The sequence below is a fragment of the Tachysurus fulvidraco genome, chromosome 12 (assembly GCF_022655615.1).
Source record: "Tachysurus fulvidraco isolate hzauxx_2018 chromosome 12, HZAU_PFXX_2.0, whole genome shotgun sequence".
NCBI lineage: Eukaryota > Metazoa > Chordata > Actinopteri > Siluriformes > Bagridae > Tachysurus > Tachysurus fulvidraco.
In genome coordinates this window covers 19,217,397-19,233,921 of record NC_062529.1, presented here as the reverse complement: position 1 = coordinate 19,233,921, position 16,525 = coordinate 19,217,397, and the positions used below count along the sequence as shown (strand labels likewise).

The 16,525-nt window shown below is 36.5% G+C and overlaps 1 protein-coding gene across 1 annotated transcript in view; it reads left to right on the top strand.

Annotated features, from left to right (window-relative positions):
* The window catches only part of alk (ALK receptor tyrosine kinase), a 481,244-nt gene that overhangs the window by 431,393 nt on the left and 33,326 nt on the right, over positions 1-16,525 (top strand). The window contains exons 11-14 of the mRNA XM_047821514.1: positions 1,827-1,927; positions 5,735-5,901; positions 7,806-7,900; positions 15,542-15,673. Of these exons, the coding sequence (XP_047677470.1) occupies positions 1,827-1,927; positions 5,735-5,901; positions 7,806-7,900; positions 15,542-15,673 (495 nt within the window). The remainder of the gene's footprint in view (positions 1-1,826; positions 1,928-5,734; positions 5,902-7,805; positions 7,901-15,541; positions 15,674-16,525) is intronic.

Here is a 16,525-nt window from a genome sequence, read left to right as displayed (position 1 = left end):
CATGTAGTATATTTTATTTTGCTTTACGTAAAAAAAAAAAAAAAAGAAAGAAAATTATATTTGGAAACTTGAAACATTTTACAATTTCAGTGTATTAAATTTGTAGCTGTATGATGAGTCTCCAGTGTCAGTGATTTGTAATGATCAGTAAGTTTTCCACCAAGTTTATTATTATTATTATTATTATTATTATTATTATTATTATTATTATTAATAATAATAACAATAATAATAATATTATTGTTATTATTATTATTATTATTATTATTATTATTATTATTATTATTATTATTATTATTATTATTATTATTAAATAAATGAATATGTCAAAATATGCCATTCGTTAATAAAATAAAAAAAAAGAAGCCAAATTGTTCTGCTACTATATTTTCATGCCAGCAGCAAATGCATGCTGAACTACATCTCCCAGCATCCCCTGCATGTCACACGTCACATGTCCTAATCACTCCCAGTTGTTTCATGGTTCATGTTACTCCTCATTAGCACTCCATTTAGGCTCTGGTATCTCCGTGTTTCTTTGCGGTTGTAATGTTTATGTGTTGTTGTCTGTGACACAGCATGTCTTTGCTTTGGACCCAACTTTATATTTATGAATTATGCTCCTTGCGTTTATTTGGACATTCATTATTCTGCATTTGCATCCACATTGGCTTCCATTACGTTACAGGTTTAAGAGGAATAAAATACTTTGAGTATAAATCAAAGTTAATACTCATTAAAACGGTAAAACTCGTTGAGTATGCTGTTAAAGAAAACTAACATTAACCCTGCTACCGTCTTTTATCATTGTGTAGCTTTTGTATCTGTCTAAAAAAGTATGTGCTGCTATGTTTTAGTCCTGAATTAAAGAGTGCTATTAGATATCACTAACTCTTAAACACTCTCAAGTACATGGTTTCTACAATAAGCCTCAAAGAATAATTCTCTATTCGTTATTTCTTAAGAATAAATGGTTGAATGTTTGTTGGGTTTTTATGGCATAATCCCAGTAACCAGCAGGTGAACTGATACATTTCGCTTGTGGAACTGATCCAAAGTCATAGAAAGGTCTGAAATAGTTTGTCTTCAATAGTGTCTTTCCTGTTCGAAGTGTAGAATGACTAAACGTATTGGTGATGATGCAATCCACATCATCCAAGGAACAGATTTTTAAAATAAGGTCCGTCATGTAAATCATTTTTTAAAATTTTTACATGCGAGGAATTTGTTTTAGTGACAGAAGCTCCACAGTGTAACAGAATGACATATACTATATAGGGAAAAATTGTATGTACACATGCACAAGTTGAAATGTGCAATTGAAATATACATATACAGATATAGGCGATTTGTATGTACAGATGTGCAAGTGTGAAAATGTGCAATTGAAGTATACAATATGCACAATTTGTATGTACAAGTGTGCAATTGTGAAATGTACAATTGAAGTAAACAGTATAGATAATTTGTATGAAATGTGCATAGACAATTGTGTGTACAGATGTGCAAGTATGAACCTACAGTATATATTTTCTGTTTTATAGACAAAAAAAAAAGTTGCACTTACATAGAAAGTAAGAAGGCCAAGAAAAGAGTCGGAGGACCATGTTGTTGACTTGAGCTGAATTTCATCATAATCATCCCAGCACAAATGTTGCTAGAATATACTTCTATCATAAACATCAATGAGACGTTTTTGGCAGTTTTCGGCCTCTTTAGTTTACAACAAGTGTTTCATATAATTGTTGCAATTTTGCTCTTGTTGCTCTTGTCCATCATCCACGTCTTGGTTTTTATTTCATCAGATATGTTTTATTTCTTGACAGGTTCTGTTCTGGCTCTGGAAAGTCAATCCGAAGGCCAACGGGGGTCAGTGGTTGTGCGGAGTCCATTGTTCCTCTACCCTCTGCGCAACGCTCCGTGCATGGTAAGAGAGCAAAAATTCTGCATTCCGTCCGCGAAGCCGAGCGAGAGCGCGGTGCCTCTGCATGGCCAGCTTTATTTGGATCTCGGAGGAAATTATGTTAAGAGCATTTTTCATCAGGCCCTCTTTCATATTTCCAGCAAATGTATTCCACTCTCATTTGAGTACACAGGCAACAAAAGATGTGGCCATTAGCGAGGCATTGCATATTGATAAGAGGTCTAGATACCTACAGGGAGGGTTTGATCAGCAAAGACAAGAGGGGTTTGTGATTAATATGCCTTCCTGATAAAATGTCAGAGCTAAATCGAGACTAGTTGATTAATCGAATCTCTTCTTATTATGATGCGATGATTACTTTGAATATCGGTTTTATGGTAATTCCTAAAAGTGATCATTTTGACTTTACTTTAAGGTATAGCCAAGTATTTTGCATATACTATGGATCACTGTCCAAGGTTATGTTCATCTTTTTATGTATTAATTAAATGAAAAATGATCCTTTAGTGTTATAATGAATACATTAGATCCAGGGTAGAGAATTTTATTCTACACTAATGCAAATTGATGCAATTTCATCACTCATTAAAAGGTCAAATTATTATAGCAATGCTCGGACAATACAAAGGTAATGTCAAAACCAACCAGTAAGACTGGGTATAATTCAATTCTGAGCGAAAATAGAAATTTTACACCAAACAAATTGATCTGAACCAAATTTGCCAAATTTTTACCTTATAAATTTCAAGGTAATTCTATATAGTGACTCTAGTAAAGTTTACCCATAATGCATTTGTCTGGGAAGCAAAATAATCTCTAGTCCCTGCGTTTTTCAAGAGGTTTGACTGGCTGTATTTCATCTACGCTTCTGAATATAAAGTGCACAAGTCATTCAGCACAAAAGACTTAATGAAGCAAAAGAGTAACCAAGAGAGACAGAGAGAGACAGAGAGAGAGAGAGAGAGACAGAGAGAGACAGAGAGAGAGAGAGAGAGAGAGAGAGAGAGAGAGAGAGAGAGAGAGAGAGAGAGAGAGAGAGAGAGAGAGAGAGAGAGAGCAAAACGGAACAGAGACATTCAAAGGTGAATAAGTCAAGAGAAAGAAAGAAAGTACTAAAGAAGTAAATGGAATCAAGTAGAAATAGACACAGATGCAGGTGGAGGACTCATCTGGCCAGAGGTTTTGATTGACAGCTCCAGAAAGATTTGAAGTAATGGCTCTTTGTTGTACATATGGAAGCAGGAGCAGTAGGAGCAGCAGGGCACGACAGCAGCTTGGCTCCAGTCCCAGACATGAGTAAAGACTGGAGATGAGAACTTCTGTCTCGCTCACCTTGTCTCATACTCTCTGTCTGAGCTCCAGAGCTGGAAAAACTTCACTTGCTCTAACAGCTGGCTGTGTCTCCCTCCACAGTGTGCCACCTCCAATGCTATAGGAGGAGCAGTGAATGTGGCCTTGATGTCACACTGCATTTCCTTGCTGGGTGAAATCATTAGTTAGGAAAGAATTCTACTGAAGAACATTGCTTTTCACTACATTTTTAATAAGCCTAGTTTAAACAGTGGTCGCACAAGCAGTTAAGGCTCTGGGTTGTTGATTGGAGGATCGGGATTCAAGCCTCAGCAATGCCAAGCTGCCACTGTTAGGCAATTGTGCATGTCCCTTTACCCTCTCTGCTCCAGGGGTGATGTATCATGGACTTCCGAAAAGTTGGGATGTGCAAAGAAAGAATTTCACTGTGCTGTAATGTATATGTGACAAAAGGCTTTGTACTGATGTATGCATGGGAAATAACTGATAGTTAATAACAATAATAATAATAAGAAGTGGGTTCATTTTCATCTCTAAACAATGAGATTTTATGTTTTCCCCATGCTACAGGGTTTTCTCGAGGTACTCCAAATTCCTTCTTTATACTGTAGGCTGACTGGAAGATCTAAATTGTCCATAATGTGTGTGAAATTACGTCCTGTGTTGAGTTGTCCAGAGTGTGTCCCATGCCTTATGCCCCGAGTACGCAGGGATAGACTCCAGGTTACCTCAACCATGTTGGACAAGCTGCACAGTATATAGATAGATCAGAAGAAGAAGAAGAAGAAGAAGAAGAAGAAGAAGAAGAAGAAGAAGAAGAAGAAGAAGAAGAAGTTGAAGAAGAAGAAGAAATTGCATTCAGTAACCACACCTATTATCTTTCTGCTTGGAAAACAAGATCAAATCTGCTCTTTCTCCCTAACTAACCACAAGCATCAGAAAAAACTCATAATAGTCATGCAAGATTTTTTTTTTTACAATTATTTGATATTTACAAAATGCATCCTTTTAAAACGTTAGTTTTAGTTCTAACAAATCTAACAGAATCAACAGAAAACAAAAATGTAGTATTGATTCCATATTAACAGTCAAGTTGTCAGGACTCAGCCCGGAATTTGGCCACGTGCATCTGTTTACGTTCCTCGTCACGTGTCTGCCCCGCCTTCGTCTGCTCCTCCCTGTCTACACACCTGTTTCCTATTGTGATTACCCTGTGTATTTAACTGTGCCGCGTTGCCTTGTGCAGCGCGGAATCTACTGTTGTCTTGTCCTGTCTTTAGTCCGTGTCCTGTTTAGTGTTTTTGTTATTAAACCCTGTTTGTTTCGCCATCCTGCATCTGGGTCTGTTCTGTCCCGCGTTCATGACACAAAGAACTGCAACGCTAGCAAGGAGCTAAAATGTCCAAATAGAGAAGGCTGTAGTTGTAAAACAGAAAGTTGTCATAAAAATGAATGTTGGCTCTGAACTCTGAGTCAGACACGAAGAGGCTCTCAGGTGTACCGCTATAAAAAATGACAAACTAGTGTGAGTTCAAGGATAGAAGGTGTTTGATACAACACTTTTACAAATGTGTGGGGAAAAAAGATGATGTCTAATACAATAAAATGCTCAATGGCTAGTGTAATTTATTAATGGTCATAGTGTAATTTAAATTTTTTTAAAAAGAGTGTAAGGTAGCAAGATGTAAGAAACAATTCATTCATTCATTCATTCATTCATCTATGAATTGTGTTTCTGTTTAATTGTTTATTTAAAATTGCATTCTTTATTATTTATTTAAAAATGTCTTAATAGGCAGTGTAGGTTTATTTATTTGTTTGTTTGTCTATTTATTTATTCTAATTATTTATTTAGGTATTTACTTGGTTACTTATTTATTTACTCATCAACAAATGAGCATATTACATTAATTATTGCAGATACTATTATTTGCATACCCTTATATCTGTATATGATATAACAGATCATTCATATGTAACAGTGCATTTGGGACATTTCCCACTCATTCCCCTCATTGCCGTCTCATTTACCCTCATAAATCACAAGAAAGCTATAAACCTTATATTGTTTTAGCAACATCATCATCATCATTATAGAGCCTTATCTAGCCTAGTTATAATTTTACACAACGTTCAGCCTAATAAAATAATTTTGCCAAAAAACAACAACAAAAAAATAAATAAATAAGAATGCATGGTAGCAAATGTATTCATTCATTCATTCATTCATTCATTCATTCATTCATTCATGGTCAAGGATCCTCATTAATTTATCATAAACAATCTACTCCACATGTACGCATAGTTGTGGAACATGTGGCTGGTGCAACACAAGGTATTTATTGTCAGTGTATAGCTCTGGATACAACAAAATTTGAAAAACAGACAGTAAGGTTTCCTTTTACAAATAAAGAATGAAACCATTTACCAGATGTCCTGTTTATTAAATGTAAATAATGTATATGTCAGATGCAGCACTGTGTATGATGTGATCTGCAGGTACGGTTCCAGGTATGTGGAAACCCAAATGGTCTTTTGTCTCTCTGGATCATCGAGAACAGCACAGGCCTCGAGGGACAAAGAAGTCTATGGAACTCCAGCACTGAGGCCAAAATGAACAAGGGATGGCAACTCGTCACTTTCCCACTGTTTGGATTAGTCGACTCGTAAGTATCTAGGTAGCAAATGAAGACATATACCTTGTTCCAATTCATCAATAAAGTGTACCATATTACTACAAATGAAGATATGAAGACTAAAAGTAATGTATTCATACTTAACAACTTCCTGATCAGGGTGGTGGTGGTGGTTTAAAATACGATACAACTTTTTTCTTTTGTTTTTTTTTTTAAATTAAACATTCTTATTTGCATATTTGTGCTTTCAATAAGTATGATTGGATAAATACAGTGCGTGACTATTTAAATAATATCTCGCACTTTTACATCACTGAGGAAAGTGTACAGGTTCCACACAGGTACTGCTGTTTTTACAGCTCTGTAATATTTTTGGCTTTTTGTATAGTATTGTCAATGATGCTAAACCTGATGCTACTGACTTGTTTTTGCTAAGTGTTGCTACACCCTGGTTTTCACATGTTATGCGGCACAAGCTGTTGTCATTTCCGATTAGGTGTCTGTTGCTAAGCATGTAAATGGAAGCGAAATATAGATTTAACACTGCAACAGCGGTGCAAAAACTGCTTCAGAGCATGGTTTCACAACCTCGGGTAAAAAGCGATGCTAATCCTGCATCGTAACTTTTACTGAACTAAAACAGGTGAAAAAAATAAAAATACACCACACAATTACTAACTCCAAGCTGCCTGGATAGTTTGATGCTTTACCAGCTTTTTTTGAATGCACAATTGTGTAATTTGCATTCAGTTTTGTAAAAGCTCTATTCGTACTCACCCTAAAATCTTAATGAATCCCGTTGAGATTGGGCCTGCTCTTTGGTCTCGCTTCACAATATCATTCACTTCTTCAGAAAGGAGGGAGAGAGAAAAAAAAAAAGAAATCAATGTACAGAGCATTCACATTCAACCACACTTTCACTCCAATTAGCAAATGCACTTGACTTGCGAGACAGTAGAGCACAGAGAAAAACAGTGGGCTGATTCATCTCCGTCTGCTTGATTGGGCTCCTCAGAATGTTCGAGCTTTGCTAATGCTTGTCCTCAGAGAATGATTAAGATTTCAGATTTGGCCTTTTTCTCTTGCACTTTATCTATCTATCTATCTATCTATCTATCTATCTATCTATCTATCTATCTATCTATCTATCTATCTATCTATCTATCTATCTATCTATCTATCTATCTATCTATCTATCTATCTATCTATCTATCTATCTATCTATCTATCTATCTATCTATCTATCTATCTATCTATCTATCTATCTATCTATCTATCTATCTATCTATCTATCTATCTATCTATCTATCTATCTATCTATCTATCTATCTATCTATCTATCTATCTATCTATCTATCTATCTATCTATCTATCTATCTATCTATCTATTAATTATCAGATGAGCTTTCAACCAGGTTAGATAGATAGATAGATAGATAGATAGATAGATAGATAGATAGATAGATAGATAGATAGATAGATAGATAGATAGATAGATAGATAGATAGATAGATAGATAGATAGATATAAATTTCATGCTCATATTAGAGCGACAGGTATTTTCAAGGTTGTATAAAATTCTGATTTATGACCACAGGTGCTGTAGATATAATGATAATTTAAGCATTTTCAGCCATGCTGAAGCACTTATGTCTAATTTTTTTTATAGATCTGCCACATCAGAATTTGTCTAAGAGCTTGCTAAAATCTCAGGAGATCTTAAATCTAGCATACAATCAAATAATAAAGTTTCAGCTCTGAGCAGCGGGCTACTCTGTCGGCTAGGAATCTTGCACTCGGAGCAGCAATGAATGGTAGTAGTCTGTTATTTTAGCTATCGGATCATTCAGATTCCCACAACCATGATGGAAAGTGTTTTACATAGAAACAAATAATGAACTGGATTGACTTTGTGGTTCTTCTTTTCTGTGTAGGTTCTACCTCCAGTTCACAGCAGAGATTTCTTCTGGCTCTGTCGTGGCGTTTGCTGTGGATAACTTCACACTTACTATGAGCTGTTTTCTTGAAAGTGAGTCAGCTTGTTTTTCTGTCTTCACACAACTACAAACTGTATCCAGATGCCAACCAGAATTAAAGGGTCCTTTTTTATATCTATATTGAAAATATTTTTTTGGGTGGTTTGTCTGTTGACTGGTTGTTTACTTATTAGTTTTTTTTATATTTGTTTATTTTTCCTAAAATGTTATAATAGAGTAAATGGGTGGATTGTTTTTAACAGTCAAAGTAGAGTTTTATTTATTTTATTTAGATTGGATCAGGAAGGTTACATTTCATAAAACCAATTTTTTTATTATTATTTTTTATTTTATTTTATTTAGTTTACTAGTTATTAAACTACTGCTCTTTATTTACTCGCTTAGTTAATTATAGTAATACTTTTACATGCTACTGAAGATCGAATTTTACACCAAAGCCGTAGTACGCTATCCGACAAAGATCAATCATATGTAACGGCGATTTTGTGCCATTTCCCCTTCGTGCAGTTCACGGCAATGCTACATAAACCCTGCTTTCCTCCTTATCATCATCATCATCATCATCATAGGGTTTATCTGTTAAATCAAATCTAGCTCGCAGGTGGACTGTAACCGATGAGACAAGACACATCACTTTACAGTCACTAAATGACAATTTTCTCTAATCATAGACCTGCTGTAATCATAACTCGATAATGTTGGTATATCTGGCAAATGCGAAAGTGTATGACAGTGCAGGAAATGCTGCATGTTTAGACATTTATTGTGGACAGTTTAAGTCAATTTGCACTGAATCAAAGAGAAAAAGCTTAATTACGCCTGTCTTGTAAACTGCTCCTCAGGGCAGAAGTGATGATATTTCCCTGTCACTCAACTGCACCACCTGAATTCACCCCGAATTTATCCATTGAACATCAAAATATATAGATATCTACCTGTTGCCTAAACCTAAACCCACTTATTGTATATGCATTGTGCACCCTACAGCCCAATAATACCATCAGACTGGCTCGGCGAGCGTGCTGACACTGACTTCTGAGCACCGAGTTCCCGTTCGCAGCTGTGAACAGAATAATAATCACGCTCAACACGATTTTTTGGAATCTTTCAGAGGAGCCTCTGTCTGAATACCGTGCAGCTGAGAGCCGAAACAGAAGTGCTGCTCATTAACGCAAAAGTGTTGCATTAAAAGACTAAGCCCATTTACATGCACATTTGGAGCGAGCTCGGCAGTACGACGCAAGCCAGATTTCCTTCCCGATCTGATTTTCGGCTCCCAACTGAATAAATAATGCATAAGATGAATGAGAAGATGTTATAAGATTATAGGCCAGTTTATCATTTTATAGTCTGTTTATTTGATGTATTATGGGTATGTCAGATATACACACGACAGTGAGATTGTGTTCCATAATATGTATGTATTTGGTTTTACATTCAGTTGAGTAACAAGTGTTATAGTATTAGTCTAATTTTTTTTAGATTTTTTAGATCTATAATACAGCTGAAGTGCTTTTGGGCTCATTTAAAGGATTTAAATTCACAAATTTCACACTACAAGCGATAATATAGAAACACCAAACTGCCACTTTAGTTTGATGAATCCAGCATATCATCAGGCTTGATATCAATCTTAGAAAGAAACCTCAAAGAGAGGCGCTGTTGCAAACATAATTCCTCATCACTGATGGGCGAGAACAGAGCGTTGAGGGAAATGGATGACACTCACTGTGAAATATTTTCCTTGCAACTTGGATTTGATAGTATTTGCCAGCTTGCATTGATTTGACACGGTGCCACTGGGATGCCATCCATCGCCGTGGCCCACAGATGGCTCAGTTTAATTCCAACTATGTATGCATTATGCCACAAATGGAATCGTCTGATGTGCCATATTTTACCCCTCATCAATCGGCGAAAAAGCGGTCAGAAAGTTGTGAAAGATGCACACGTTATTAGCAAAGTGGACCGAATCAGTTGCTCTTTATAAGCATGCCACACTCTGGTGTTGTTCTGCATGCCTATTAGTTCAGTGTGTATCTGAAAATGTGTACGCCTGCGTCCTCTAAAATCATCTCTCTCTCTCTCTCTCTCTCTCTCGTCTGCATTGTTCTCCACCTCAAACAGATGGCTTCGGATTTGCCATGTGGGTGTATGCTTTTATTTTTTCTCACCTTTTCACATAGCAGCAGGCTTTCTTTTATACCTTTTTTATTAGTTTTGCTCTCATACGATGCTTTGGACAGGGAGCCATATCAATAATAAATAGAGGATGGAGGGCACAAGTGCCAACTGCAAATGATAGCAAAGCTAACAAAAAGGAATCAGAAAAAGGCCCGAATCCCTGTTTTGTTTCTGAGGGCTGAAACGGTTTTTGTGAAGCCTGAAACCTTTTTAACAGCGATGGAGTGCAACAGAGAAACAGCTCATTAATGAATGACCAGAAGCAGAGCTCTATCTTTAACCACCTAACAGAATGCATTAATGTGTCTGCACTGGCCATTCCTGATGTTTTATTTATTTATTTATTTATTTATTTATTTATTTATTATGCGATTTACTATGGTGTAGATCATGCCATTGAATTGAATTGGCATGTTTTCATTGTTTTCTGTTCAGTGTAATTTAATAAGAAAGAAAGAAATATTGTTAAATATTACTCATTTTAACTGGCGTTAATTTTTGACGGTCATATTATGGGCTGTCTGCTCAATCGAAGAATCTCTTAAAGGCAGGGTCTCCGATTTTTTTGAAAGCCAATGTTGACATTTGAAATCACCAAAACAAACACACCCCTAACCGAAATAGGTCCCACCCCTGTATTGATAGCTCCGCCCACACATACATATGTAACCCAGGTAAATAATGGAAAGAAATGTGCCTTTAACATAGCTGAAGGGAAGAACAATACGATTGCAGATAAACAAACAAGCAAAAATGACACACAAGCATAATCATGCAAAGGATGACATATATTAGTTCTGTGTAACAAAGCAAAACCAACGTTACTCACCTATCGAGAAGGAAAAAAGCGCCTCGGCGTCTTAAGTAAAGTTGAATTTCCCGAGTCAATAACTCCTGAGCTAAACGCGGTTGTAGCTGTCTCTCTACATTACTACGATAGAAAAGAGGTGTTATTTGTGTAGTAACAGCGTTTAGCTCAGGAGTTATTGATTCGGGAAACTCCAATCTGTGAATATGTGGCACACATTCCTGCTCCTTCAGTTCTCTCCAGCGCTGGAAAGCTGATCCTATATTAACACGTCCTACTTCTTGCCTTATCGTAAGCCTTTCGTTGCTTTCTTTCTTTGTTTTTATTCTCCATGTCAATGTTAAAACCGTTTTCTGCTAATGTCACACATGCACACTGAACACTCTCGCCAGCGCATGTTGATAAGCCCCGCCCCTTTCTGCTCATTGGCTACACGTTTGTTTTGATTTTTGTTTTGATTTCTGTTTATTATTCGACCCGACTCAGTTTTCTGAATCTCAAAAATCGAAGACCCTACCTTTAAGCTGTAATTACATCTAAACTCGGAACATGCAACGTTTCCGAACTACCTTCTCTGTACATCTCAAATTTAAATACGGCCCAATACACAGATGAAGCAAATAATGATGTCCATTTGAGCACTATAAAAGTTCTAACACAAATCACTTAACACAAAGATCAAAGATTAATAATACGCTTTTATGCTTGTGTCCATCCAAGTATTAGCATGAGCACTTTAATATCCACATCGCAGCCTGAATTATTGACAGAGCTGTGCTGTTACAGAAAATGAATCAATACCAGGACCAATCACATTCAGGAATTTAACAAAGCTCAGAAATAATGGATAATAATGTACGGATGCATTATTGCTGTTTGCAAAATGAACAGTCTGGACTAATAGTATTAATGGAATTAAAAAGCAGGTGTGAAATTATAATTATAGTTCTATGCAAATTTGTCACCATTTTTATTTTTTTGGCTTTGTGTGGATGGCTTTTATCTGTCCATCCATTTTCTGTAGCGCTTATCCTACACAGGGTCACAGGGAACCTGGAGTCTATCACAGAGGACGCAGTGAACAAGACAGGGGACACTCTGGATAGGGTGCCAACTCTTTGTAGAGCACAATTAAACACACACAAACACATATGGACACTTATTAACACACCACGGGCATTGTAGAGATTCACATTTAGCCTACAAAAAAAAATAAATAAATAAAAAAATAAGGGGGGAACGGTGGCTTAGTGGTTAGCACGTTTGCCTCACACCTCCGGGGTTGGGGGTTCGATTCCCGCCTCCGCCTTGTATGTGTGGAGTTTGCATGTTCTCCCCGTGCCTCGGGGGTTTCCTTCGGGTACACCGGTTTCCTCCCCCGGTCCAAAAACATGCATGGTAGGTTGATTGGCATCTCTGGAAAAATTGCCCGTAGTGTGTTTAAACTCATGGTATCTTGAGTATGTAACCTAGTGAGCCGGCATTAATGTATGCAATGATAGAGATTTAAGCACTTATGTATGTCGCTCTGGATAAAGGCATCTTCCAAATGCTGTAAATGTAAATGGGAAGGAAACCTGGAGAAAACCCTTAAAGCACAGAGAGAACATGCAAACTCACACAGGGAGGAAGCAGGACTCAAACACCCCCAACTGTGGCAAAACAACAAGAATCTAGTATTTTGACCATTGACCTGAATATTCTTCTTAATATTCAGGCTGCTAAAGTCTTTAGAAGATTTTAGGTAAGCACATAATGTAAGCAAGTGATGTATAACTTCACTTTACGACATAATTGCAAACGAGGTTGAATACTGTTACTGTAGAAGAAAATTTGATAGATCAAACAAAAACAGTGGCTGCTGAAAGAATGATAAAAGCTGTCCAAATTGGTTTTTTAGCTCTTTTCTATCTCAGTGGGCCTGAAAACTTCTAAAATCCAGCTGATGTTCCTTTTCAGCCTAAATCTTTTTTTGACCATGTAATTACAAAGCGATGCCTTGTTATGTCTTAAAAAAGTATTACAATTTACTTTGAAGGCTTAACTTTTTAAGCTTAACAGCAGATTTACTGCATTTGGCAGATGCCTTTATCCAGAGCGACTTACATTTTATCACATTTTTATACAACTGAGCAATTGAGGATTAAGGGCCTTGCTCAGGGGCCCAGCATGGTGGATATGGTATTTGAACTAACACCCTTCTGTCTTGTAGTACAACACTTTAACCACTAGGCTACCACATCCCAGTAAAAGTAATAAAGTAGGGTTTAGGGTACTAAAAGGGTTTAGGAGTTTAATATAAAAACTGTTTAGCTAATCATCAGGATTTCGCAAATTCAAATCTTGATAATAGTACAGCCATCTGTGGCTAAGAGAGCAAAACTGGTTGTGCTGTCTGGGTGGAAGGGATGATGTTACTGTTTCGGCTGTCAAACAAAGCAACACTAACCAACGATCAGCGTCTGTTAGCTCATGCATGCAAACAAGGGCAGTTCTCTGAGTAAACAACTGCCCTGTGGTGTAAATGAGCAGCGGTTTGATAACATGCAATGGCTAGCATGTGCTAGTCATCACCCTCCCCTTGTTGCAGATGCTCAAACTGGGATCACAATGGGATAACAAATAATCTTGTTTTTCAAAAGAATCTTAAACTTTTAATAGCTTCAATTCTTTGTACTGTAAGTGAAGCAGAGTTTATTCATTTATTTATTTTTTATTCATTAATGAACATGAAATGGTGCTTTTTTATAATCTGTTTATAGTTACATAATGCTGTGGGAAGAAAAAAAACATTGTTCCTTTTATCCCTTATGTTAGAGCAGGTATAAATAACCGTCGAAGAAATGTAGTTTTCTTACAGAGAAACTGAAATGCCATCTGCTCTGCAAAACATACTGACTTCAACAAAGCACAGACATGAGAAATAAACAATACTGGAAATAAGCATCCCAATTCAGAAAGCTAGAGAATAGCATATTGTCAGATTAGCACTGATAGAGGTGTGGGACGTTATCGTTAGCATAAGTACCAGCATCACGGCCGCTGTACAACATGTCAGTATGTCACACGATTGCAAACACCTTAATTACGTTCGCTCAAAAATATTGTCATGTGTTGTATTGCGCTCTTTGTTTAGCATCCGTTGTAAGTACCATTGTTGTTTATTGACTCTGCATCCATCACACTTATCAACAATTCTTGTTTTTTTTTTGTTTTTTTATTTGTTTTTGTTTTATTTCTTTTCATTTGTTTATTATTAGCTTTGCACGGGAGATATGGTGGCTTAGTAGTTAGTACGCTTACAATCGCACCTTTTATTCAAAGGTGACTTACAAATGAGGAAATGCATGCAAAGTGATATATATCAAGCAGAGGACAATACAAGTAGTTCTGCCATACTGGATTTTCGATCAAGTCATGGTAGGCGAGAGGTGTGTGAGGTGGTTCTTCAGCCATTTTCTAAAGATAGTGATGGATTCTGCTATAAGATTTGAGGCTGAGGGATTGAGGGACCGTCAATTTGAAGGTTCTGGAAAGGCAACTCATGCCTAACTAATAGGCACTACCAGGCATTGGTCCTTAACCGATGTCAGCTTGTGTGGTTATGGGTACTGATTGGCATTAATAAATTGTCTGTAGCATCTGAGTGTGCCTCGTGTGGATTGACACCCTGTCAAGGATCTCAGGTCTTCTTTCTTAAGCTCCAAATCCCCTGTGACCCTGTGTAGGATAAGCAGTACAAAAAATATATAAAAAAAAACGTCTTTTTCAGCATCCACCATCCAATTTCCTGTAAGGGCTATTTTTATAAAAAATATAATTGTTTTAAAATATAGAGTAATATTTGTGCTATTCGGTCCAAGCAGCTTACTATAGACTTCACCTGCAAATTCTGACCAATCAATTTGAAGATATTACAAAACATAATATCTGCCACTAATTGAGGAAGGGCATTCTGAGAACAACCTCTATATCTAAATGTAGTTTGTTTTCCTGATGAGAAACATTGCTTGCCTGTTTGGATTAAGAATTAGGACAGAGGAAGTCTGGTCCATGCTTTTAACCAGTCACATGCGCTACAGTCTGATGTCTCAAATGGGGAGGCTGATAATAGCTGTGGACGCAGTGTGCAGCATGAAAAGCTGTGAGCAGTAGGGAACATGGCCAGATGATGAAGATGATGAATGATGCTAGCTCAGGCTGAAGTGATGTGGGACTTGCTTTCATGTAAGGGTTTTTATTTTTTTTTACAACTGATTTTACACACAGTCCCACTACTGTTAGCTGGACTATATTTGGGGTGAAGGGGTGATCTGTCTTCTGAGGAAAGTGGCAAATGAAACAATACCTGAGCTCACGTGACTCGTCATTATAATTAAGAAACGTTCGATTGTGTCCGTATGTTTTCACCTGAGGCTACATAAAGACCCAGCCACATCCAACTCTAATATTGTTTTTATTTTTTATTTACATTTTTCACACATTGATAGAATGTGTTACATGGAATTTACAGGTCTAACAAATTCCTATATATGTACTCATATAAAGATAAAAGTGTATACACTGTAGAGCTGAATCCTTGTTATTTGATTTGTGATTCATAACCTGTGCAGTTATTTGTGTTAGACCTAATTTAAACCACAGTAAAACTAAGCTAGGACTATTTTCATATTTTTTTTAGCCAATGGAGAATTCCCACCAGTGGTTTCTACAAGAGCTACACCAGTGCAGTTCAGACCGACTATTCCCATGAAGACCACGACCACGACCCCAGTAAACAGAGCGCTGACTATCCTCCCCGAGCTTGCAGACAGTGAGTCTCTTCCTTTTCACTCTGAACTCAGTGTTAGCATATTATACTTAAAATGTAAAAAAATATATATATTTAGACTAGGATTCTTTTTTATTCAGACCTGTACACAGCCAAATCAGGTTATTTAAATCCCTCACACCTTTAAGGTTGCCAGATTTTTTTCTTGTGTGTAAATCTCTTGGTCATGACATTCATCTTCAATAACAAAGACTAAATAATTATTGATTATGATTCATTGTGGACTCTTAACGGATCATTTTGATGGTTGGATTGCTGAAACATGGGATTATTAAACATCAGATGAGTTTCTGACTAATACTTATAATAATTCTGACTAAGAGCTTAGAATAAAGTATTCGTATACAGTAGAAGATCAAAAAGCAGCTAAAAATACTTTACAGTGAAGTGAAAAAAGAAATAGTGAAACAAATAGTAGTTCAAAATAATTTGATAAATAAAATAATCAAGTAAATGTCATATAAAAGTAACGCAAACAGTGATTGGTGGAACTTGAGGAATTGGTGGAACTTGGTGGAAAGTTACTGTCTTCTTGGTGTTTAGGGGAAAAAACAAATCTTTTCAACAATCTTTTAAAGTTTAATATGTGAAACATGTAGAGTATGGATAAGGCTAGTAGTAGATCTTAAGGTATGATGCTAAACCATTAATAGACTTCATTAATAATAATAATAAAAATCATCTAAATTCTAAAGGAAACAATGAGTGTGGTTAACATGTATATGAGTATGGCTTAGCTTCGTCCTAGCTAATAGCTGTGATGATATTCAGAATAACTGTGTGGTTGTAAGTGCAATATTGCTTTTAATAAACAAGAAATTAATATCGTAAAAG